The following is a 27,674-nucleotide window of genomic DNA, read 5'->3' as shown; positions in this document are numbered from 1 at the left end:
TAAGTTCTGGAAGTATATTCCAGAAAGAAAATAAACCCACTTTAAAAATAGAAATTACGAGTTTTTTATATTTTATCTTGCCTTTGATAACATTTATTTGCTATATTTTTGTTTTTAGACCACTTTCTTTTTAATCTATGTGTACAGACAGAGACAGTAGTAATACAAACGTAACTTTTTATCGCCGAAACATTTTCGGCGATAAAGTGAACTTACCTGAAAAATTAATGTTTTTTACTCAAATAAAGTTTAAAAAGTCAAAATAAAATTTAAATACAACTTTCTCATCAGTTACAGAAAGTTAAAAAATACGGGTAGTAAAAAAAAAACAAAAAAACTCACCATTATTCCAATAAAATTCTTTAAAAACTAGTAAATACGTCTGAACGTCTGCTCCGAAGAATGCTGAATGTCGGGTCAGAGCGTGGCCTTCGTGGACGGTGTTTTTGCCTGACTTAAGGGAGATAACTTGTCCGGTTTTTTTATTATTGTGCCTTGACGCTATCGTAGAAAAAATCTGATAGTTTTCATTTTTTCAATAACACGAATTACTATATGACGCAGATGTTCATTGGTATTTTTCTTTTTTTAATATCTTAAAGAAATACCTGAATATTTTTTTTTATTATACTATACATCTGCATAATCCGAATTCGTCTTTTTTTTTTATATATCGAAAAAAAGGAAACCAGGAATTAAATATAATTATATAAACTGATCGACTATTAAGTACTGGAACATTCTAAACAAAAATTAAGCTTCCACGTAAAAAAAATAAAAATAAAAATAACACGTGGTTATCGAAAAAAGAAGGATTTAAATTTTGGACTTTACCGGTAAATTACCAGATAAGTGATATTTTTTGTTGTTTTAAATTTGAGTATTTTATTTATTCATGTTTTATCTTCAATTTGTGATATATAAAACGTTTCAAGCAAAATTAATTATTAAATTTCTCATAGACATTCCAAAATGGGGGGGTGAATTTATAAAACAACGTTTGTCTAAAATATTATATTTAGTTTATCGGAAAGAGCATAAAATTTTACATTCACCCTGAAAAAAACGTAACAATTGAACGAATAGGACAATTTTGATAGATTTTTAAAGTTTAAAAATTGAAAAATATTCATCTCATAAAAATCAATTGATTTCATTACGTAACAAAATGGCTTCCCAGAACGCACGCACGCACTTTGTAAACAATGTTTTTTAAACAATGAAAAATAATATTTCTATTATTTTTTAAACAACTTAAATAGTTTATTTTGGAAGCATATTCTATAAAGGAAATAAATAACCCACTTTAGAAAGAGAAATTACGAGTTTTCTATATTTTAATCGCAGTTTTCTGTTAGGGGTGTCAAAAATTCCCCAAAAATTCTGATACTGCTAATTAGGCACCGCCAAAAATGGCCGAAAAATGAAGTTGTTGTTGTTTTTTAAAACGAAATTACATTTATTAAAAACCATGATTTCTGAGTAACTTTTTTTTCCAGAAAGATAAAACCCTGAATTTTATCATATAGAAAGCTGAATAATGTAAAACTTTTTCTACTATTTTTAATTAAATTTTAAATGTTAAAATTTCCCCAAAAGTTAACAATTGACATTATTTTGTCTTGCACAAAAAGCATATATAAATATTTAAAAAAAAAAAAGGTTTTTGAAAGAATTAAGTTGTTTATTTTTAGTCTAACTAAGATTTAGGGTGATTTTCTATGAATATATCCAAAAATATTATAATATAAGTACCTGGATTTCAAATAATTCCACTTATTCATATAGGCAACCAGTTACTTCGCATCAATCTAGAGTCCAGATCGACAATATTTACGTTTGTGTTTAATAAAAAGCAAACTGTGGAAGACCAAACAGGCAAAAAAAAACTTATTTTTCAGTGACGAAAATTTCAATGTATTATTAACGCTGAGGCTGGCCAGTACCAGATGGGTGACCATTTGTATGAGTTTGGTTTTTAATGTGTATGTGTGGAGGTTAGGCTCCCAAAAATGGGGGGGGGGTAAAGCAGAATAAAAATTAAAATTGACCCAGTCTAGAAAGATTTCTCCTTCATTGAACGAGGAAGAACTGTAGGGTTTTTTGACTACATAAGCAACCCCGAGGCTGGCCAGTACCAGATGGGTGACCATTTTGATGAGTTTGGTTTTTAATGTGTATGTGTATGGGGGGTCAGGCTCCCCCAAATGGGGGAGGGATGGAATTCAAAGCAGAATAAAAATTAAACTAAACTACATAAGCAACCCTGAGGCTAGCCAGTACCAGATGGGTGGCCATTTTGATGAGTTTGCTTTTTAATGTGTACGCGTGTAGGGGGCTCAGGCTCCCCAAAATGGGGGGGGGGCTTCTTTCTGACAGGTTTTTCAAGAGATTCACGCATAATTCATAATTTTAAGTGTGATATTCAGTCATAACACACCCGAAAACCAATTTAAATCAACTTTAGAAAAACAAGTGCTCCGTTGGACAACATCTGTAATTTGACAAGAATTTATTCTAAGCTTCCTTTTGTGTCACTACAAGGGTACGGGCCATACTAAAATAATAACTTTATTTAGAATGCCATTCTTAACATGGGGGGTGTTCCACTATTCTGCACTTTCACCTAAGGTTTAACCATTTTTTTACGGTGCGTATTTTTCGCAGTATAAAAAAAAGTACTGTTTCTAGTTTAAAATTAATTTTTCACTGTAAAGTTTCGTTTATGGCAGACGGACGAACAAATGTCCGCTATAGTTTCGGTAAAATAAAAATAAACACGTGTAATAATAAAAATAATAAATTTTTATTTACCATCCATAATTTTGTCTCGCAATGAAAAGAGAAACGTCTCGTTTCTATGTGAGTGTTGACCAACATAAATTGTACTGATTCACGCTTGCACCGGTTTTGGCAGTCATGGAGATTCAACAAAATTATTTCAGCGCGTATGGTCCACCGTAGTCGAAAGGCGGCAAACGTTATCAAATGGGATCGAAAAACTGATGATATTTTTTAACACAAAGGGCACAATATTTATCGATTTTTTTTTTTTGTATCGATTCTTCAAAGAATTCTCTGTTTAATAATGATCATGCATTATTCGGCTCGCTAAAAAAATTTATTAATTTATTTATCAAAGATTTTAAAATGGCTTTTTTCGTATAAATATTTAAAAAAAAAAAATTTTCTTAGCTTAAATTAATTATTTTACTTAACATATTCACCGAATTTCACACTCCAAAAGTCAAAAGCGGAATAATTAAACACAATCAAAGTTCTGATATTCAGACATAAAAATAAGGTATGTAAACAAGTGTTTTTTGTTTTGTTTTTTAATCTATAATCCTGTCCCTTACAACAACTGAATATGTTTTGTTTAGTTTCAGATGATTATTTTAAGCATATTTGTTCCCACTTAAAAACAAGGGGGGGGGTTGTAAGCAAAAAAAATATATATATATATATCGTTTATGAAAAATAAGTACACTGTTATAAAGTTCATTCTTCTTTTAATAATCGCTGAAAATTTCGTATTGATTGGATAATTACCTAATTTTTGGTAGATTTTTAAAAAGACGGTCCGTCAAAAAGTACTTACCTGCCCCCCCCCAGTTTTGGCGGTGCCTAGTATACATCAATGGTATTTTGAAACCTAATGCTTCCCATCAGAAGAATAGAGAAGATGATAGATAACACACACAAACACACACACACACACATATATATATATATATATATATATATATATATATATATATATATATATGTGTGTGTGTGTGTGTGTGCGTGTGTGTTATCTATCTATATATATATATATATATATATATATTAAGTGTTTGCGAAAAATATGTTTTGCGATAAACCCATCCTTTTTTTCATTTGAAATTTTATATTTGTTTAAATATAACAAGAGAGCATATATAAATGAACAACAATGTTGCTATATTCCAAAGTCCAAGGTTTTATTCATTTTAGCAATCATCTTTTTCCAACCTAACAAACTTCAGTACATTTTTTGTCATATCCGTGTCGATCATGGGGAACAATCAATATTTGTATGTTAATGTTGTGTGTGTGTGTGTGTGTGTGTGTGTGTGTGTGTGTGTGTGTGTGTGTGTTTAGATGTATAGATATATATATAACAAATTGATCAAGTTCAAATAAATGTATATAATTAATTAGAACCCAATATTATTTTCAAAAGTGCTAAATACAATGCATAACTTTATAATATATTCCATATATAAAGATTTAAAATGGCATATACAAATTAATTAACGTTTCAGAATTATTGTGTACCTCATTGAGACCAAAATGTCGCATTGAAATTAAATTACCTATTTTTTACAGGATGATAGGAAGTTAACCTTCAATTTTTTTTTGAAGTCTCGTTACTTGATTAGTCCTTTAGTCCTCATATTCCATGAGCGATTTTGGTGGTGGTGGTGGTGGTGGAGTTGGAGTTGCAGGAGGAGGGATCTGGAGACAATCTAATTTGAGTATGAAATTATGATTGAAAGATTAGATATAACCGTTACATCCACAAAATACAATTACATAAATATACAAATTAACCTAAAAACGAACTCGTCACACAATGCGATTAAATGTATTAATTAAAACTTTTCGGCGTTAAGAACAGTGGAAATAAGGCAGATATTAATAAATTTATCTATAATATTTTACTATGTGTTTTGTCTTGATGTGTATCAACTATAATCTAGATCAACTAACTTACTATATTCTACAACTGATTTCCCTCGTTTAAATATTTAAAGTTACCTATTAATTAATTAGGTTTATACCTAATGTGATTACAATTAGTATATCATTCAAAGTATCATTAGTTATAAACTTAGCTAGTACATTTTATCGCTATGCTATATCAGATAAGTATGTTAATTAAGGTTTCGATTCTGTGATATTATGCTAAATTCACTTTGTTGTTATTACGGTTGTCCTTGGTATGAAGAAAATTTAATTTTTTATAAGACGCTTTTTTCATTGTGATTTGATTTATATGAAGTATTGAATTTTATACTGTTGATTGGGAACTTCATGTGTTTTACTCTATGTTTGTTTAAAAAACAACAAATTAAAAATCTCATATATTAACGGACCCTGTGTCAATAGCGGGTAAGTTAACTAGTATAGGGTTTGATATAGACACACGGTACATGTCATAATGATCCAAATCTACAAAATAGAATCCGGTCACAGAAATGATGTAATATTAAGGCAATGTGCAGCATGTTGTTTTCGTCTTTCTTAATGACACTTTCATAGGGGCACATCAATAAGTTAAATAATTAATCAGCTAAGAGTCTATTCTCTCCAAACATACAACCTTAGAAACTCTCAATGGACGTCTCTTTTAGTCCTTTCTGCATCAAAAAAGCGTTATTAGTCCAGCTAAACAAATGAGACGATTTAAAAGCAAAGAAAAAGACAATAAGGAGACAAAAAGAAACAGAGGCGTCAGACAAGAAAAGTAAAAGACCAACGTATCAAGACATTGATTATTAAAAACATCGACAAACCGATAAATACTGTTCAAAATGGTCAACCGTTCGGTTTATAGTCGACTCTATGTAATATATAAAGCAGAATACTTACGATATTTCCGGGTGAAGAAAGAAACAAAAAAGACAATCGATACCTCTTGAAATGCTTAAACAATACTGGAAAATGGAAATGATCACCTACCTGCTGAAAGAAAAAGGAAATTAAAAATTTATTCATTTACGAAATATAAAATTTATTTAACAACAACTAATAATAGCTTGTATTTATCTCGGGAAACGCCTGAACTCAGTTACTGCTAGGTAACTATGAAAGTAATTAAATTTATTTCTTAAAAATAAATTGAGTTAAACCAGCAGTTTAAACTTAAAGAGAGAAGGAAAAAGAGAGTACGCGTATTCCATATTCTATTTAATTGCACTGCTTATGCATTTGTCATAAAAAGGACAGCCGTCTTATTTTTAATATTTTATATTAGTTAGTTTGAAGATATCAATTCACTTCCTCTTTGTGGTGCTAACACTTGCAGTTATATATGTTGTAGTCAACTCAATCACAGTAGTTTAACCGGTATTGTATTTAACACATGATTCTAATTTGTGTTGATGAATTACAATTACACAATGGGGGAATTCTTTAGCAGAAAAGATTGTGCGCATGCGCAATTAATGTCAACAAATCGTCATTAATAAACAAACAGTCATCATTATCGAAGTAATCTTTTCATTAATGCCCAAGTTCTGATTCCAAACCTGATGATTTACGAGTTTATTAGAGAATCACAAGGCAATCAAAGGTCGCGTCTAAACACTGGAAAAGAAAATTAACGAGAACGAAAAACAAAATAGAGGAAAGAACTCAAAATAAATACAAGATATAACAAATTGCAATCACTGATGATTTTTTGCTCCAAAGAATATAGTGTAAATTGTAATTTTCTTCGCATTAATATAGTGAGAATCAATTACTTTAAAAATCTAGAATTCATTAACAAAAAATTCGTGCATTATTTTTTTATCTTAAAGATTTTAAAATCTCGTTCAAAATAGATGAATGGCCTTATTTTGGCTCTAAATTTTAGAAACCTGGCGAAGAATAGTACGTCAGTTAGTAGAAATAAGTTAAAAATGATGAATAAAAACAGAAAGATATAATGCTACCGAGAAAATATATATAAATATTATATATATATATATATATATATATATATATATATATATATATATATATACACTTGTGCCCGATATTATTCATACCCCCTCTTGAAAATTGAGTTTATTAGGTGTAACTTTGTAAGAATTTATTGTTTACGTCCATATTGATACATATTCTTAATAAACCTCTTCTGATCATTTTCGTCATTTTAAAATCTCGGGATACTTGTAATAAAAGAAATATACAGCTATTTATAAAATCTGCAATGTTCAAAAATAATCATACCCCCTTATTTTTTCAGTATTAATCGAGTTTCTGACTGTTTGTTTCCTGTTTGATTCTTATTTTGAATGCTTTTATACAACCTTTGATTAATTTCATTTCGTTTTTTTCATTTTTCAGAAATTAAAATGATATCAACTGAAAACCAAAAAAAGAATAAAAATTATTAGAATGGGGAAGAAAAAAGAGCTTAGTAATGATCTTAGGACTAAAATTGTGAATTCACATAAGGATGGTTTAGGTTACAAGTCAATTTCCAAGAAATTTGAGGTCCCTACAGCAACAGTACAGAGCATCATCAAAAAATTCCAGAGCCACCACACAACAAACAACTTGATTGGTAGAGGAAGGAAAAGGAAACTGTCTGCTAGAGCCACCAGGAATATTGTAAGAAGTGTTAATGCAAATCCAACCACCACTACTAAGGACATTTTAGAAAATCTGGAGTCTTCTGGCATAAAAATATCAAGGCAAACATTGCAAAGGACTCTGCATGAAAATGGTCTGAAAGGAAGAAGACCAAGAAGGACTCCATTGCACACCGGAAAACGCCTTGCAGCACGTCTAAAGTTTGCTAGGACCCATGTGAATTCTCCAGAGTCCGTTTTCTCAAGTATTTTGTGGACTGACGAAACAAAAATTGAATTGTTTGGCCATATGGATGCTTCTTACGTTTGGAGGAAGAAAGGAGAAGCTTACAACCCAAAAAACACCATACCCACGGTGAAACATGGTGGTGGTAGCCTAATGTTTTGGGGCTCCTTTTCGGCTAGTGGTCCAGGTAGTTTGGTCAAGATAGATGGAACCATGAAGAAGGAGCAATATTTGGAGATACTCCAGAAAAACATTAGACAGGATGCGGAGAAGCTCCATTTAGGACCAAACTGGGTCCTTCAACAAGATAATGATCCAAAACATACTGCCAAAATAGTCAAGAAATGGTTTGAGGATAATCACATTAATGTTTTGGAATGGCCTAGCCAGAGTCCTGACCTGAACCCTATCGAAAACCTCTGGCACATATTGAAAACTGAGGTTAAAAAGCGGAAATCTAGAAATTTGAGGGATTAAGAGAACTACTGCATTGAAGAATGGTCAAAAATCAGTGTTGATGCTTGTAAAAACCTTGTTGATAAATATCCACAACGGTTACAGGCAGTTATTAAGAATAAAGGGCATGCTATTGACTATTAGTAAGAGAGGTATGAATAATTTTGAACTAGTGCCATTATTGTTTTTCTTAGTATAATGCTTCAAACTTGCATAATTTATTTATTTGTTGAGTTTAAATTAAATGCTTATGCTTGATTTATTGTTTGAAATCCCTTTAATATTGTCTATCTTCTCGTTTGAGCAATATTCTTATAGAAATCTCAAAGATCCGAGGGGTATGAATAATATCGGGCACAAGTGTATATATAATATATAATATATACATAATATATATAATTATATAAATTGTGTTAATAAATTCCAACGAAAGAAAGATGTATATTTAAATAAGGGAGTAGTCACCAAAAATGTGTATTTTTTAACATTATTTTATTATTCCGTGTCTTGGTTTTTCATTGAGAATTATGTTTGGATCATTGTAATAATGTTTTTAAGTCATTGAAATCGTTTACGTACGTTTCAGACGGTCTGATGCGTCCTCGTCAGAAATTATTTTCAAATGTGTAAAAATGGCGATGTTCGTAGTTAGTTTGAAGTTTTTCCAAGGGGTGGAGTCTTGTAAGTGTTTATTATACATTGGTATGCTGAATTTTTATTGCTTTTTTTATTTCTTTTTTATTTGGTTTGTCCAGGGAGATTTTGACCTCGCTGTAGTCAGTCGCTATCTCTTTCTGCTAATGTGTTTTTCTTTTCCTTTAGGGTGGGGTAGGGTGTGTGTATGTATGTGTGTGTACGTGTGTGTTTATGTGTGTGTGTGCACGTGTGTGTGTGTGTTTTCTTTTATATATATATAAACCCCTGAAACAGTATTTCATGGTAAACAACTGATGATCTCTTAAATTAACATTAGTATAGTGAATTGGACAGTGCAAATCGATGCGTTGATTGCAGGTGATTAAATAACTTACTGACTAAATAGTTTTCTAACGAATGATAAAAATATAAAAATTAAATAGGGTTTTTATGACGTTTTAAATGTTAAAAAGCTTCCAAGACTCTCTCTCTCTCTCTCTCTCTCTCTCTCTCTCTATATATATATATATATATATATATATATATATATATATATATATATATATATATATATACTAGCTGTACCCTTCCACGCGTTGCTGTGGCTTAATTTGGTGTAATGGAAAATTCTAATAAAAAGGGAAAATGCATGTTTCTTTTTTATTGTATTCAAAAATGTGAATTTTTAATTAATATTTGGGTAAGGGGGGGGAGTACTATACACAGATTTGAAAAAGTTGTCCAGAAACGAATAAATGAAAGCAAAGGTAAGGTAAATTACGTTTCTATCTAACTGGATAACTTTTTAGTGTTTTTATTTAATGTAAAATGTTTAATCGGCTCAAAAAACTCAGTGTTTAACTATGTATTTGAAAAAGACGAATGGTCGCGGTCTCTGTTGAATACGTTAAGTTTGGGAAAATCAGTTAAAAACTATACAAAACAGTGCCAGACACCCACTGATTATATGTTATTGTGACATAGGCTGACATATTCGGTGGGTTTCTGATAGTATTTTGTGTAGTTTTTTTAGTTTTAAATCATTTTCTCAAAATTAAAAGCATCAACAGTGTCTGTCACCGTTTGTATTTTTCAAATACACTGAAAAACACTGTTTTTCGAGCCGACTAAACGTTACAGTAAATAAAACGGGTTTGTATTACTAAACACAGAAACGAAAAAGTGGTTGAAAAATAAATATAACAAATAAATGTTATCAAAGGCAAGATAAGTTACTTTTCTACCTAACTGGATAAGATTTTAGTGTTTTTATTTAGTGTAAAATGTTTAATCGGTTCGAAAACATGCAGTGTTTATTTGTATATTTGAAAAATACAAATGGCGGCAGACTGTGTTGAACAGGTTAAGTTTTGGAAAATGAATTAAAACTAAAAAAATCTATACAAAATACTGTCAGGAACTCACTCAATATATGTTACCGTGACACAGGCAGACATGTATTCGGTGGTTTTTAATTGTATTTTGTATAGTTTTTTAGTTTTAACTCATTTTCCCAAACCTAATGTGTTTAACACAGTCTGCCGCCATTTGTAATTTTCAAATATAGCAGTAAACGCTGTGTTTTTCGAGCCGAATTTTACATAAAAAAAACAAAAAATTATCCATTTTGGTAATAAAGTAGCATATCTTGCCTTTGATAATATTTGTTATACATTTATTTTTTGACAACTTTTTCGAATCTAGTAGTACAAACCCAATAAAAACACTAAAAATTATCCAATTAGGTAGAAAAGTAACTTATCTTGCCTTTGAAAATATTTACTAGTAGTACAAACCCAATAAAAACACTAAAAATTATCCAATTAGGTAGAAAAGTAACTTATCTTGCCTTTGAAAATATTTACTTGTTATATATTTGGTTTTTGCTGACAACTTTTTCAAGTCTTCGTGCAAGTAAAAACCTAAAGGTTTATTTTTCTGTCTAATTTTATTTTTAGTACTGCGCTTAAATTTTAATTTAACGATACCTTTTTTTGGGGGGGGGTATTTTTTTTTTTACATTAGGTTCACCTCCACAATTTTCGTCTATGCTGAATAAGAAAATCTCATTTAAAATTTGCAGAGGCAATTAGTTTTCGAGATATAAAGACCTGTACTATGCACTATGATTCACTGATGGCCATGAATAAACACTCCCAACCTCTCAATATTAAGAACGGCTTTCGGAATAAACAACACCCATGCCTAACCACGTGTTTTAACCTTTTACCTGTCTGTCGTCTTTTAAAAACGGCTTTTGGAATAAATACCACCATTCTCCCCATGTTAAGAACGGCTTTCAGAATAAACACTCCCAACCTACCCATGTTAAAATTGTGGAGGTGGACCTAATGTGAAAATTTACCTTTTGCTTTTTTTTTAATAAATTGTTAGTTGAAAGCACAGAATAGTGACAAAACACCATCCCCTCTCCTTGGTAAGAATAACAAAAAAAAAAATAATGGTTTTCTTGGTAGAAACTTTTCTGTATTTCATCTAACAATTTCTGGTGTTAATAAACTTACTGATCCGCGCCATTTTTTAAATCGTATTTCCAAGTTTAATTAAAGTTTTATGATATGTTTTTTTAGAAGAAATAAATATTAAAATTCCAAACTAATTTGATATTTATTGACTATAGTCGTCCTTAGATAAGTATCCTACTAGTATATAGATATTGATAAAATGAACTTAAAACCATTTTTTATCAGAAGTGCTTAATACAAAGTAGAGTGTAAAATTTGCATGTCTCATTCTTAGAAACAAAACAGAAGGCCGAATAGAGTTTTATGTAAAAAAGGAAATTGAAAGTGAAACGAAATACTGAACCAGTACACTTATGAAAAATGTATGCAAAACCGGAAAACTATTTTATTCAAAAGATTTTTTTTTCAAAAAAGTATATGTAATTATTATTCGAAATTTAAGACTTTATTTGAAATATTCTTTTTTCAGTTTTGCCTTTTGTATTGTTTTATATATTTTGCAAAAAAAAAGAAGTCTATTAAAAAGTGCTGAAGTAATAATAATTTAAAAGATGAATTTCGGACGCAATCGAAAAACGGTTTGAAATTTAATGTTTGCATTTGTTCTTTCATGCATTAGAATTAATTTTTTAGACTACAATTCAAGACTGGGAAACAATTTCTTCAAATAACTAATTATAATGTTTAATGAATATGCACAAAAAAGGCAAAGATAGACGATTAATTTGAGACTATTTTCCGGTTGTGTAGTTTTGGGCGTCACACATTTAAATTGGAACCGTTTTAATACATTAGCAATTTACTTTCTAATATACTTTTTCGAAAATTTTAGATTTCAATTAAAGACTTAAAATGTAAATGATAATAACTTCTGAAATGACTGATTTAATAAAAAGATAACAATAAAAAGATGTCTTTTTGAATTACACACATTTCTTATTTTATTTCGTTTCAGTTACATTCAGATAATTGTGATGGCTTCGTATTTCGTTTTACTCTCAGTTAGTTTCTATTTTTACGTAAACTGTATTCTGTTTTCTTTCTAAGGACGTGGTATGTCAAAATCAGCATAAACTTTATGTAAACATTAAAACAACGTACACAAATTAACTGGTGTTTATGTACTAAGCATACGTCGTCGATTAGGAATATTATTGTAGTGTAGCAGCACGTTACATTTATATGTGTATGCACGCGAGTGTTAGTGCTATATAATTGGTTTTATTTAATCGAAATGTTTTAATTAGTGGTTGTTAGTTTCATTGTTATAATTGACGAGCAGACTGCCTGGCGTTGTTCGGTCGTAAACTACGCTTAAATATGACATTTTAATTCATGCATATTTCGTATTTTTATCATAAAGTCCATTTTCTACAAATTATTATCTTATACTCAATATATAGTAGTGATTTTTTAAAAAGCATGACTTGAGTGCCATCAGTTAGAATCGAAACCAAAACATATAGGGCTCCAGCCTGATTCGTTACTCTCTGAGCCATCTCCACACATATATAAAAAAAAGCACAAAAACTAACGTTCCTTAACCTACAAATGTATACTTGTGCACTTAAAATCGATTTAGGCCTGTCAAGCGTCATTTGATTGCAATTTTGACCCCTTAGCAGCTATTTTTTCAGTTAAAGACTAAATCGAATTAGACCTATAGGTCTGAATTCTATAGTTTCAAGTTTGAAGACTAAAAATTGACAGAGTAGTTTGCTAGAAACTGTTCCTTACACAGACAACATAGCTTTATATATCGACTGCCCGTGATACGTTGGGTCAGTATATGTTATATCTAGCTATGGGATAGTTAGCATACGAAATTAATGTATAAACGCGATACTCGTTACGGAAAGGAAATATTAAAAAAAAGTAATGTAAATTGACGAAGCATGTTTTTTTTTCATTAGATAAACACTTTTGCGAAGGTATATTAAAATGATAACAAGTTATGATAGATAGATAGATAGATAGATAGATTACTCTGAATAGTTTCAAGATTAAACTTAATTATATTCCCAGCGTGTGTGTGTGTGTGTGTGTGTGTGTGTGTGTGTGTGTGTGTGTGTGTGTGTGTGTGTGTGTGTGTGTGTGTGTGTGTGTGTGTGTGTGTGTGTGTGTGTGTGTGTGTGTGTGATTATCTTCACTCGCTTTCAACGACTATGAATGCAGCAATTCTTTCGCTGCTATAAAACTAAAAAGTTTACAGATGGTTTCTCCAGCCATCTTAAAAAAAAAGAAGAATTTTCACGCCTTTGAGCTATGAAGGAAATTTGTTTCTTTATGCTTAAAATGCGCAATTTGTGTTGCATATCCACAAAGTCGTCGTGAAGCGGTAAGAAAGATTGAAAGACTGAGGGATGGGCAGAACATTGATCAGATCCTCACTGGAAGATTGCAAAGATCAGTAAGATTTATTGGCACCCAAATCCCAGAGAAGACGAATGGTCGCTGCTAGCGAAAAAATATAAGCGGCTGTTTCGATACCATAAAGTCATTTCCAATGGTGATCGAAAGAGGTGTAAAATGCTGAAAATCTGGAGAGACTTGTTGTCAATCAAACTTTAAAGACACTTTGAATTTTTAGACATTTTAGACGGTTATTATCTGTGAGCAATCACTGATGATGATGTGTATGTAAACTTCTAGTGAGTTAATAATAATAATAATAATAATAATAATAATAATAATAATAATAATAATAATAACAACAATAATAATAGTGATAATTATTATTATTGTTATTATTATTCACATTTTGTTGGTATTGCCGATTTTATACTGATGGGCGGATCATAATAAATGCACATAGGCTATTAACATCTTTTCTCAGTTTTCTAGCATTTTTCTCGAGATTCTGGCGTTTCCTAACAAGGCTGTCTTTTGAAGTACTCCAACATTGCAATGGATCCCAATTTTCTCAATCTACTTGTGAAATTCTTTTGTTAACCCCCTTAGATCTCCCATCACAATAGGTACAACTTCTACCTTTTTCAACATCCACAATCTTTTTTTTTTCTTACATTTTCCCCCAAACAAGGAACATTGCCACTTTGGTGTAGGGGGGGGGGCTACTATCAGGGACATAAGCTACTGCGTTACTATGTAGGGAGATGGGCAGTAAGATGTCGGTTCACGTTACACTTGAACTTCTGCATGTCAGTAGAGTTGGGGAAGCAGGGAGCCGGAATGGAATTCCAAAGTCTAGCGGTTCTGTGGAAGAAACTACTGGAGTAGAAAGCTCTCCTACATCTAGGGATCTCCACTGTGTAGGGGTGAGATTTAGCTGCTTGTCGGGTTTGTCAAGGGTATTTACGTCGTGGAGGCACAAGTGCTTGCAGTTCGTCAAAACAATCACCATTAAAATACTTATAGAACAAACAGAGGAACGCAACATTTCGTCGGTGGGACAGAGGCTGCAGCTTAGATGCCAGTTCAGACCCTATCAGGTTGGCGACTCTCTTTTGAACCTTGTCTAGAAGTGAGAGACTAGCAGCAGATGCACCAGCCCAAATATGACAACAATACTCCATACATGGGTGAATGGTGGCCTTATAGAGGTACAGGATACTTTCGGGCGTTAGTAGCTTTCTAGCACGGTAAAGAGAGCCTACCTTCTTCGCAGCGGCCCTGGCAATGCTTTCAATGTAATTGTTCCAACTAATGTTTCCTGTGAACGTTAGGCCGAGGAGTTTAAAAGAAATACTTTCAGATAATGAATCTTTGGCTATTGCTATTGTTGGTAGAGAAGGTTTCTTGTAATTATTGAAGGAAACAAGTTTAGTCTTGGCAGCATTGAATGTGACCATCCATTTTTGTCCTCATTCTACTACAGATTAGAGGTCATCCTCTAGTGTTTCTGCCATTTCTTTAGATATGTGTTCATTTGTTTTCCTGTCGTGTCTGTTATAGGGCGTGGTGTCATCAGCATATATACCCATTTCAGAGGCAATTTTGTCATCGGGGAGGTCATTTATGAATATTAGGAATAATAGATGTTCAAGTATAGACCCCTGAGGCACTCCCGCATTTATATGATATTGTTTAGATTTTTTTTATCTCTCTTTTCAAGTCTTCGTATTTTTCGACCTTCTGCTCCCCCCCCCACATTCACATCAGCTAACTTTTCTATATCAATGATTATTGCCTTGTGATCTTTTTTTTTCTAACTAAACTAAATCTGGTTTCCTTCCTTCAATCACATATCATATTGGATATTCATATCCGACAATAATTTCACATTATTTCTCTCAACCATTCTGGAACATGCTCGTACAATTTTTCACTACATTTCAACCCTTTTTTCTTATATATATCCAAATGAACATTTTTCGCAATATTGTCATGCCATCTCTTGTATTCCGTTTGAGCTTAATACTCACAGCTACTGAGGAGGTATTGTACATTCTCACATTTCTCCAGTCGTTTTATCAATATTATCAAACTGTGACATGAATGTCATGACAGAAGCCATACAATATGCCGCGCAGGACAAATTGTTGGAAGAGTGTTGGAATACAGTGGAAACAAGTACGAGTACGTTCCAGAAGGAGTTGTGGGAAGTGATAAATTTGATGTGAATATGGAGGAAAAGAAAAAGAGAAAGTCGAAAAGTACCAAGATTTGAAAATGGAGGTAAAAATGTGACGAAAGGATGGAGAAAATTGGTATTCATTGCAATGCTGTACTTCAAAAGACAACCTTGTTAGGAACCGCCAGAATCTTGAGAAAAATGCTAGAAGTCTGCGAAAATAAGAGTCGTTAGCCTAGCATCATTTGCTATGATAATCCTATCTTTATAAAATCCGCAATGCTGACACAAAATGTGTATAATAATAATAATAATAATAATAATAATAATAATAATAATAATAATAATAATAATAATAATAATAATAATAATAACACAAATTAACACTCGTCATCTCAAATATTTCCAAACATAATAATAAATAAATAACTAGAAATAAATTTATTCAAAAAGCAAATAAAAAGAGAAAACCATTCCTTCTCATTAAATAAATGATTGAATATAAAAATATTAAAAAAAAACTGTTCGTCCTAATATAAAAAAGTGTTTGATTTTCTTTCGAATCAGAGAAATGATTGCCGGAAGCAAATCAGACGAGCAAAATTAATGGCATTGAAAATGATCGTCATATCTTTCCTTTCAATCAGCGGCAAATCCTTATTCCTCCTACCCCTTCTATACATCTACCTCCTCTTCATCATACTACTACTTCTACTGCAACACCTCCGAAAACTGCTACATCGACTGGTATAATTATTTTATCCTTCTTTTAAAAAGCTATATGTCATTGTTTTTATCTCGTTTCATTTGCTCTCCCTAAATTCTTTTCTTTTGTCCAACTGTTGTGTATTACTTATGTGTCTGAAGTACAGAAATTATTTATATTATTTATTCAACCTTTCTGTTAAAGATCTCTTTTTTTATTCTCTCTAATATTCTCTCTATATTATTCCCATACAGGTTGAATTTTTATTTTTGTAGTTAGTGTGTAATTCCCTACTCCAGAAACATGTATAAATGTTATTTCTTGTTAAAATCGTCATGAAATCATGAATTAATATAACATTGATTTATTGATTTATTTATTGACAGCTTGATCGAATATTTCTAATCTACATATTAAATATTGAACTTTATCTTTGCTTTTGGAAAGAACTGATGAGTAATAAATTTACTTATACGTAGTCACACACACATATATTTAAGAATTATATATATATATATATATATATATATATATATATATAGAGAGAGAGAGAGAGAGAGAGAGAGAGAGAGAGAGAGTTCATGTATCTACATACAATTTTATGTATCAATTTTCAGCATTTACTTCAGCAATGTTCAATACCTGAATATAGCTAGGTAGTAACTTTGGAAAATACACAGAATTTTCCATGTTCCATCCTCGTAAAGGTACGTCAGACTATATATATATATATATATATATATATATATATATATATATATATATATTAACGCCTCCATTTGCTTTATCCGTTATTTTTAAAATATGTTTTACATGAAAAATTGAAACTTCACTTCTACATGATCTGATGTTTTTTTGCGGAAGTTGCATTTTAGCCTGGACATTTATAATTCTGTTTTCTTATGGATTACCAATGGATTTTCAACGGACCAATTTCGGATGTTTCCTGTTCTGGATTTTACCGTCTTTTTCATAAGATTTTACTATATCCTTTATTCTCCTTTTTCCGCGTTCCTTGCTTTCTTAATCTCATTGAATCGTATAAACTGTCACTAACTGTTAAATAACTTTATTGATGCAATTATGATTAATTTAATATTGTTTATTTCCTTTAATGCATAAGTTTGCAAAATTCCATTGTATATTTTGTAAACTTCCTCCCTCTGATGAGAAGAATTGTATTATTCGCAATTCCATGGAATAAGGTTTTTCTTGTTTATTTTTACTCTTTGTCGGATAATTAAACCTTTGTGTACTTTTCTTACGGGTCCATAAAAGTTTGAATAAACTTTCAATAACAAGAGGTTTGTATTGTGTATATATATATATATATATATATATATATATATATATATATATATATATATATATATATATATATATATATATATATATACATAAAAGGACAAACCAAGTTATGTGTTCATCAACGTTTCCTCTGAAGGAATTAAATCAAGAAAATAAATCACTAGTATATACATACATATATATTTATATTTATATATATGTATATTTTGTGTGTGTGTGTGTGTGTGTGTGTGTGTGTGTGTGTGTGTGTGTGTGTGTGTGTGTGTGTGTGTGTGAAGTAATAAGGAGTAAAAAGCAAGATTGCCAGGATTGAAATATTGGATCCGAAATTCAAATCTTCCGACTGTCGGTACCGTTACAGAATTCATAATGGCAAGTATAAAGAAACCGAAATAATGACAAATATATTTATTCAAGGAAAAACAATAAAAAGAAAAAAGAAAACCATTCCTGTTCAAAACATTTATTCATTAATCTATTATAAAAAGGGGACCTGTATGTCTGCTAAAAACTTTTGTCATCCGCATCCAATCGGGTCGAAACTAGTACCATCTTAAAGGGCAATGCATGTATGATATGTAAAAATCAGAAAACAGATTCATTCTATGGCTGTTAACTGGACCACTTTTTGGAAGGGGAGCCGTTTTTCGCGTCTCTGTTTTTGCAAGTCACGCACGCGTATTAAACTAAAACTATGTTTAAAACGCTTATTTTGCAACCTTTTGACGTCGTAGGCACTCGTAGTCTTGTGGGCAAAAACGTTTACGCGTAAGTTTTTGGCTCTCCCTCTTTACCCCCCCCCCCTCCCCCGCGCACGGACAATAAAATGTTCTTAATATCCGGAGAATAGCTTCTTCTCTTCGTCTACCTTCTGCCGAAATATCTGGTGGGGAGGTTGTCACGTACTTCTTTTTGGGGGCGATTAGATTTTCGTGCTTTTATCCGTCTTTAATTAAGATTACCGTATCTTTTTTTTTTTTAATTAAGATTACCATATCTTCTATTTTTAAAATTGTTATGGGTGTATCGACGTTTCCCACGAGTTGATATATAATAATGAAAAAGTGCTCAATACTTTTAGCAGGTGTATCCAAACAGAATTTCATGTGGACCCGGCCAACCTCGGGTATCCATGCCTATATATATATATATATATATATATATATATATATATATATATATATATATATATATATAGGGGGATAGAGAGATTCCAGACGTGAAAACGGGTAGGCATATATGCATTACATACAGTAATGTTTTGATAAAGCATCATTTAGAAATCCAGTTTCTTGAGCTGAATTACGATTGACGTACATATTTAAAAAATCCACGGTTTTTCACCCATCGATTTTCACATATTCTAAGAAAGGTAGTTACTCCCGGCTCTCCCTTCTTGCTCGTCATAAAATTTGATTTTCTGATTAAACAAAAAAACTTGATCAATTTATGTGACTTTTGGAATATTATAATCTTCGTTCCATGACGGGTACGTACATCATAAATATTTGCCTTTATATTCTGTTTATTTTTTATTAGGTCGAATTCTAAATAAGAACCTACAATTCATTAATAAATCAGTTTTTGGTATTTGTTTAGAATACAGCCGGTGCTGAAATAATAACGTTATTATTTAGAAACCTATTTTAACTAAATTATCAAACAGATTTTTATAAGTTTGATTTTTAAAGAGATATTTCTTCACTGCTTACTCTGTATTTAAATCATTTCTTTCTATTCAAATTGTTTTCATTTTTTTTAATTATGTATCATTCGATTTTACTTCGTTTGTTTAATTATTGTATGTTTATTCCCTAAATTCATAATTCAGTTTTAGAAATATTTTATTGTCTCTTGTTTTAAAAATACATAATTTTACATGCATAATTGTTCTTGTTTTAGTTTACATTGAATAAAATTCAGTTTCAGTATAAATTGAATAGTGTTCCTGTTTTTAATGCATTTTTAGTAAATAATAAACGAATGTAGTCATTAAAATCCATGAAACAACAATGTTTTTTACAGAATGTACAGAACTTTTCTTTTTTTAATTGATTCTCATTTTTAGTTTATTATTATTATCATTATTATTATTATTATTAGTAGTAGTAGTAGTAGTAGTAGTAGTAGTAGTAAATATGTTCATTTTCAGTATACATTGTGTTCCTAATTTTTTTCTTTTTCAATACAAATATTTTAAAAGTTTTTTTTTTTTAGTTTTAATGTAATAAGTTTTCATTCATTATCGACAGTCTTACTGTCCGACAAATCTTCCTTGCAGGCATGACGCCATTAATCAGTGAACTTTCTTCCTTTTACCTGCTTTCCGGCTGACTACAATATGGTCGTCTTCAAGTCCAACGTAAACAAGTTCTGATGAGCCGTTCCCCTTAAGTAATCCAATTTATCAAATTTACACTACTAACGATTACTATATTGTCCCATTGACTACTGTACACTCTTTAACCCTTATCCTCGAGTGGCCTATGTGCCTTGATAAGTGGTGATTCCTTCGTAAAAAACGAGCCTGCATGCATATTTACATCGGTCGGGGCTGAATACAGTTGTATACGATGTAAAATAATGAGAAACTAGTGAACTTCAAACGTACACAATAACCAGGAAATGACTGGTTGATAAGTAATTTTTAATGATAATTCGTTATCATCTGTTACATTTTTGTATCACGTGACACTTAAAAAAGCGTCAAATGATGCAAAAATGCACCAGATGATAACGAATTAATATTGAAATTACTTACGGGACATAATGGTCATCATCAAGTGGCGTTACTCAAGCCGTGTAGCAATGTCCTTAATCCATGCAGGTAATACTTCCTAGTTATTTGAGCTAACTACCATTATCTTTTTGTGGTGAAGGGGAATTCCTAGAAAGGATATATCATGTGATACTGTATATTTTAATATCGCACTCGGCATAGTTTACCCAAAAGTAAAAACCAGATTCTACTTGAGAGAGGGGGGGCGATTATATGCATGTAAATAGCCTGAAAAAATACGCAATTGAAAAAATTATATATTAGCTTTTAGATGTAAGTTTATTTATTAATATATTAGCTATTAGATTTGAGTTTATTTTTTAATATATTAGCTTTTAGATTTGAGTTTATTTATTAATATATTAGCTTTTAGATTTGAGTTCATGTAAATTTAACGTAAAATAAGCACATACTTCCGGGTCATTTAGCGGTAATATAGAGACATGGAACCAATCTTTGTTTTTACTATTTTCACTAAAGTTTATTTTATTTCTTTTCTTTTATATGCTATTTTCCTACAATACAATAAAGTGCGGAAACAATATGTAATGTTTTAGCATATATTTTCTTTCTCTCTTCCCCCACCAATTTCCCGTGTGTGTGAGTGGATGAATAAAGAGAGTTAATTCTTTCTGGTGCAATTTAAAAGCAGATATCTAGGATTTTGACGTTACGGGGAGGGTGGAGCAGTTCTAATTTTGTGGAAAGTCGAATAAAGTAACGATGATACTACACTACGCAAACCGAACTAAAGCGACTTTGCAAACTAAAACTACAGTTTTACTTAGGGTAAAATTCGAATTATCTTAGCGTTAGTTTAAGGATACTTTAGGGTTAGGTGAGGGCTAGGTTAATGTTCGTTTAGTATTAATTTAGGGTTAATCTAAAAATTAAAAAATCAATAAGTGTTCGTTTTGTATTGTGTAGATGTTTTGATGAAATTCATTAACGTTCGTTATCATCACTTTTACTTAACCAAACGCGAGTATTTTCTCTCGTGGTCGAATTTGAGTGCAACTGGTGCTTAATTTTAGAATTTAAAAGGTCACAATATTTGTTTTAATCCCGCATTCCTCTATTGATATTTAAAATAGAAAAATAAAGGATGAGTTTCAAAAATACCGCCACCCCAATTTTCTTATCTTATAATCGAAAGCTCGTACATCTTGATTTTTCATTAACTTGTCAGGAATTGCGTGATTCTTTACACGAAATTTATATTGGAAAATGATATTTCAACTTAAAATCTCAAATATTTAATTTTTTTAAATTCATTTTTTCGGGTATTTTTCAGGCTGTTTACACGTATTCATAAAAAGAGTAGAAATTGGAGATTTTGAGCGGATCAACTAACTATGGTGCAATAGAGCAAAATACTGTTTATATTAGGTAGATGTTTATCAATAGATTGAGTGAATCATCTTCAACAACTTTGCGCTATTTCTTCTTCTGCGAAGTTTTCCTATGCTAGAGTTTCTTGTCACTGATGAAAATCGGACAATGAAGATTATTATTAGATGCCGTGCACGGTTTTATTAACAAATTACAATCTGTAATAAAGGAGCACTTCGCAATATATGCTTCGGCTTATACATAGTGACCCACTTAAAAGTAGCCTGGTCTCTCTAATCTTTCTCTTACCGACCAACTGACACCACAAGACAAAATGAGATTCTTTTTCTAACAAGGCGGCGCTACATGCCACACATCTCACAAATCACTGACACGAGTTCATGACATGCTTACGGAAGAGAGAACAATAAGCAAAGGGTTATGGCCACCACGTTCCCCGGGCTTGTCATCATGTGATTTTTTTTCTTTGGCCGACTTTAAAACAAAATATTTATGCAAATAATCCTCAAATTCTAGACTAACTAAAGTGGAACATTACCAACATTATCAGATAAATTACCAGAGAATATCTACAGGCAGTATCAGTAAACGTTGTTAAACGTGTCCAGAAATTCATACTTGTCAACGGAGAGAACTTCCAGCATCTTTTATAACACTACAGGTAATTAAAACAATAAAAGAATGTTCCTCCTCTCTACTACATTTTCTGGGCTATTTTAAGTGGGCTACCCTGTATAAATTTAGATATGTGTATATGTTTATATATATCACTCCTTAACTAATTTATTGATCATTATAAATTTTTAGAACGGAGCTGCTTGATATATGTTTGGGTAATGTGGGCTATATATTGTTAAATTTATTTTTAAGAAAAGTTAGCAAAAGTAAAGTGGAAGACCGTAATGAAAATTCAGACATTTCTTTTATTTTATTTAAACAATATTAGACATAAATATTCCTAAAATTGTGCGCAGTATTTTTTAAAAGTTTTAAAACCTAGAATGTGGCCATAATCTTCCATTTCAAAATTCAAATATCTCAGATTTACATTAAATTTAATCCATATCCATTAGACACCAGTCAAGCAAGATTCCCTGCATTTTAATTTCTTCTTAATACTCCCTTAAACTTCACTCTTAAATCACAGACATTTTCTATAAATCAAAATCATGTAATGGATTTAAATAAAAATTGGATTAAGGATTCCAGATATAGGCTTTAATTAAATTATATCTTGGTTTCAATTTTGGAAAGGGGGCGTAATGTGGTGTAAATCTATTTCTAACTAGCGAGCTTATTTTTCCACGTTCTAGGTCGAGTGGATTTTTCCCTCAGCATCAAAATCAAGAGAGTTTACGCCATTATTAAGATGATTTGTTACCTGTTGACTGATGTATATATCTGATTATGTGCAGTTTTAGGAGGTACACCCTCCTAGACTTTACCTTCTCCCTTTAAGAAGAGGTTAGTTTATTGAGGCTCCCTACCAGAGCATGCTGGCTACACAGGCATTTTTGCATGCCAACATGTTCCTCACCTAGAGCGCTAGCATTTTAAATCCCATTTTCTGACCCTTCTATCACATCATCCTGTCATGGAAACGAAATAAATAACTTCTTATATATTCGTAAGAATGAAATGTAATTCGTTTCATGACTCTTACAATAGTCTATTTATATAGCAATGATGAATGACATCAATAATGAAGAATCCAGTCAAGATTGTAATTCCTTCTATTGATTGTTTAGAAAAAAATGATGAATGGAAACGAAATCTGATCATTATAATGTCGTTGTAATTGGCTAACAATTGTTGTCTGCGAAATTTTTTATGTTTTCTTTTCATATCGATCGAAAACGTTGACACTTCGAATTAATATATCCAATTTGTCAGGACAGAAGAAATATAAAATGAAAACTATTTTTATTCACTTTATTCGTCTCTCTAGAAAGTAAAGTTATTTAGTAACGATTTTGTTACCAGATGTTAAGGTCAGTGGTATTGTTAATTTTTCACAAGCTGATAATGGCTATCTTTTGAATCGCACAAACTGTGATGATATTTGTCACTGTGTATTAAAAACGGAAATTTACATTCCAGAAAAGTAAGTAAAAAAATATGGTGCATTAAAGGATAAGTTAGATGTAAGGCTGATGTGTACTGGAGGCTGCATCATAGGAGGAAGATCGTGATACAAAAGTGAGACTGATTCTGTCTGACTAGACCTCGACTTCAAAGTGAACGGACGTCTGTTTTCAAGATTTGTCCACGAGGATTAGGATTAGGGTTAGGGTTAGGATTAGGGTTAGGTTTAGGGTTAGGATTATGGTTAGGATTAGGGTTAGCCGGGAATTTGCGGGAATGCAGATATACTTGCTGTCAAATTCTGTGGAAGGTAAAGCAAATTCGCAAAGTAAATAATAAAGACAAAAAAATTTAACACCTCTCTGACAACTGCTATTATAACAGAACATCATTATTCATTGAGTCAACTTGTCAACGAGAATTGCATGGCTTATATAATGTTATAAACAGCTTATTCCTAACATTTAACGCTGCGCGTTTAACATTTGGCGTCTAGTGTTCCTTTTTTTGTTGTTTGCCACAAACAAGACATATTGACACTGAAAACGATTAGATTTATAGAAAGCAACCTAAGTGCGGAATTGGGTAGCCAAACGTTTGTTCACATTACATTTTAATTTTTGCGCGTTCGTACCATCGAGGAAATAGTAAGCATTAACAGAATTTCATGAGGAAACGTATGAATGGATTTTGATGCAAGTTTGTTTGTTCCGGGTATTTTTGTTTAAGAGGCACTAGTACAGTAAGTTAATTGGATCACATTCAATGAAAGTGCGTATAAAAAACACAGGGATGCAAGACTGGGACGATAGCAAAGGGGTTGTGGGACCTGTTAGATTAGAAATTCTTTTTTGTACCCTGTCCAAGGGGCTAATAGTTGATATGTCAGTCCATATGGCTAACATATGGCTGTACACTGGCGAGTATTCGATTTGTAGCAATCTGGGCTATTAACAGTTATGAAAAGATTTCTAAACTAATAGAGGACATCTACATTCTTTGGCAACATTTCGTGTGTGCTTATCATATTTCATATTGCCTGAGAACGTCAGGTCTTGGAATTTTGACGTTAGAATGTCTGGAAGAATGCTATCGGCCGTGACAATCGGTAATTAGAAAATTTTCGTATCGTTGTTAAAGAAAACAGGATTTGTATTGTTATGTTTCGCTACTTCCGGTTAGACTAGACTGCACGCAAACTCTCTGACCTCTGACCTAAAACCCACACAGAAGCAATGCTTGTCAAACTTCTCAGAACAATTCTTGGTGCTACATAAGTCGGTGTGCGTGAGATATCAAACAAATTTAAACAATTCAACACAATTACATATGCACAATTACGTTACAATTATTCTCAACATAATTTCTCCTTTTCTTAAATACACAATAAACGGTACCTCTCTGTTTTCAAAAAACAGTTTAAAATATCAATTTTTTCCACACCGAAATCGTCATTTTCTTTTACTATAAATCCGATTATATTTTGAGGCATATCACCCTTTTTTTATTAAATCATCGCAGTTTACAATTTTTTTCTTTTTCCTATTTTTCTTATGAACTCTTTTTTTTACATAGTGTGTGGGCGTTTATATTCCTGGATTTGTTATGCCCCATCATGGGAAGATCCTGGTCATGACACTAGGCGCAGATGTAATATAGTAGTATGTAATTTTTTTTTTACATGAAGGTCACCACTTATCAAGCCCCAGAAGCTACTCGGGGATAAGGGTTATTGTGTGTACGGTACTCAATGGGATAGTATCGTAGTAATAGTTAGTATTGGAGATTTGATAAAGTGGCATTACTTAAGGGGATGGTTCATCAGAAATTTGTTTGTGTTGGACTTGAAGACATCCAAGTTGAAGTCGGGAGGGAAACAGGCAAGCGGCAGAGAGTTCAACGGGCGTGCAGTTCTAAGAAAGCAGCTTTGTTCATGGTATCTACGTTTTGATTTAGGCACGGATAAAGAGTGGGGAAAATTATTGACAGTGGTTTCAGCTAGTCGGGTGTTTTTCGTGAGAGATTGGCGAGGGGGGACCAGACAAGCACTTGCCATGGAAATAACGATAAAACAGAGACAGGCTCGCAACGTCTCTTCTGTGGGAGAGAGGTTGCAGGGAGAGGAAAGGGTATCCCCCATCAAGCCACGAAGTCTATTTTGTCCTCTGTCAAGGCAGGATAAGCTGAGTTTAGCAGCTCCTGCCCAGATGTGGCAGCAGTACTCCATCCTTGGACGTACTTGGCTTTTATATAGATAGAGAATTGTATCATTAGTGAGATATCTTCTGAAACGGTAGAAGGATCCCACCATTTTCCCAGCCACCTTAGCTACAGATTTGATGTATGTGTTCCATTTAAGATCAGGAGTAAAGGTCAAACCCAGAAGCTTGTCAAAACATGATGCCAGATGATGATCAGAGCGTTTATGATGTAATGATAGGAGCTTGATCTTAGATGCATTAAAGGTAACCAGCAACCCTCTTCCTCCACTGTACCACACGCTCAAGATCTGAGGGGAGAGAATCAGAGAGAACATTGTCATTTACGGCCTTTGGTGTGTTGCCATAGATAGTCGTGTCACCAGCATAGATATCAACGAATGATTTTAGTATGTGTTTTGGGAGATCATTGATGTATATCAAGAAGAGAGTTGGGTCCAGGGTGGACCTCTGAGGGACTCCAGCATAAATTCTGTGGACCTCTGATTTCTGCCCATCAACCATTATTATTATGGGCCTATCAAGAAGAAATGATTTAATGATTGAGAAAACATTTCCAGTTATACCGTAGCTGGAAATCTTGTGAAGTAGGCCTTTATGCCATACCTTATCGAAGGCCTTTGATATGTCAAGAGCAAATGCCCTAGAAATGAAGCCTTTGTCGAGAGATTCGCTAATCATATGAGATATAACCGTTAGCACGTCTGCTGTAGATCTAGCAGAACGGAAACCATATTGTGTGTCACTAAGGTCATTTCTGCTGAGATGGTTGACTACTTCTCTATTTAATATGGATTCCAGCTTCTTACTCATGACACACAGGAGACTTATTGGTCTGTATTGAGAGGGAGATGACTTATCACCTGAATGCTTAAATACATGGCATACTGATGAGGTTTTCCAGGGTGCTGGAAAGCACTTCTCCTTAAGGCAACGCTTAAACAGTTCGGTAAGTATGGGAGCAAGTTATGATCGAAGCTTTTTCAACACTATAATTGGAATGCCGTCAGGGCCAGTTGTTTACTGAATCAAGGTTCTTGATTAGCTTGGCGACCTCACGCACAGATATTTGTATGTTACCTAGCATGTGGTGTGTTATATGAGGAAATACGGGGACGTGATGGCCTTCGTCGCATAGGGTAGAATTTGCTGCAAAGTACTTGGCAAATAGTTTGGCCTTGTCGGATGCTGACGATATAAGCTCTGGTCCATTGATAATGGCTGGGATAGAACGCACGCTTCTGTTCAGGATCCTATTTGCTATTTGCCAGAACTGGTGGGAACCAAGCCGCTGACCTTGGATTTAACGGATTAAGCATATAGCTCTCTTGCATTTTTTATTACTCTTTTACAGTGGTTGCTGGCGGTCCTGAAAGCAGCTTTAGTCTCAGTGCATCTATTACGTTGGTAGCTATGGAAAAAGTGATTTCTGTGTGTGATAGCAGCAGCACATTCAGGGGAAAACCATGGCTGGGTGTTAGGTTTTTGTTGGAATTATTTGGATGGTATGAATTGATCTATGCCTACAAGTAACTATTCAGTCAGGTCTGATACT

The 27,674-nt window shown here is 32.4% G+C and overlaps 1 protein-coding gene across 1 annotated transcript in view; it reads right to left on the bottom strand.

Moving 5' to 3' along the window:
- LOC145245624 (uncharacterized) overlaps positions 1 to 27,674 on the bottom strand; it is a 123,218-nt gene that overhangs the window by 2,766 nt on the left and 92,778 nt on the right. Inside the window, exon 2 of the mRNA XM_080107190.1 lies at positions 5,710 to 5,712. Within this exon, the coding sequence (XP_079963316.1) occupies positions 5,710 to 5,712 (3 nt within the window). The remainder of the gene's footprint in view (positions 1 to 5,709; positions 5,713 to 27,674) is intronic.

The sequence above is a fragment of the Euprymna scolopes genome, chromosome 23 (genome assembly GCF_053919585.1).
Source record: "Euprymna scolopes isolate OS-2025 chromosome 23, ASM5391958v1, whole genome shotgun sequence".
NCBI lineage: Eukaryota > Metazoa > Mollusca > Cephalopoda > Sepiida > Sepiolidae > Euprymna > Euprymna scolopes.
The sequence above is the reverse complement of the archived record's forward strand: the minus strand, read 5'-3'. Positions and strand labels throughout refer to the sequence as shown.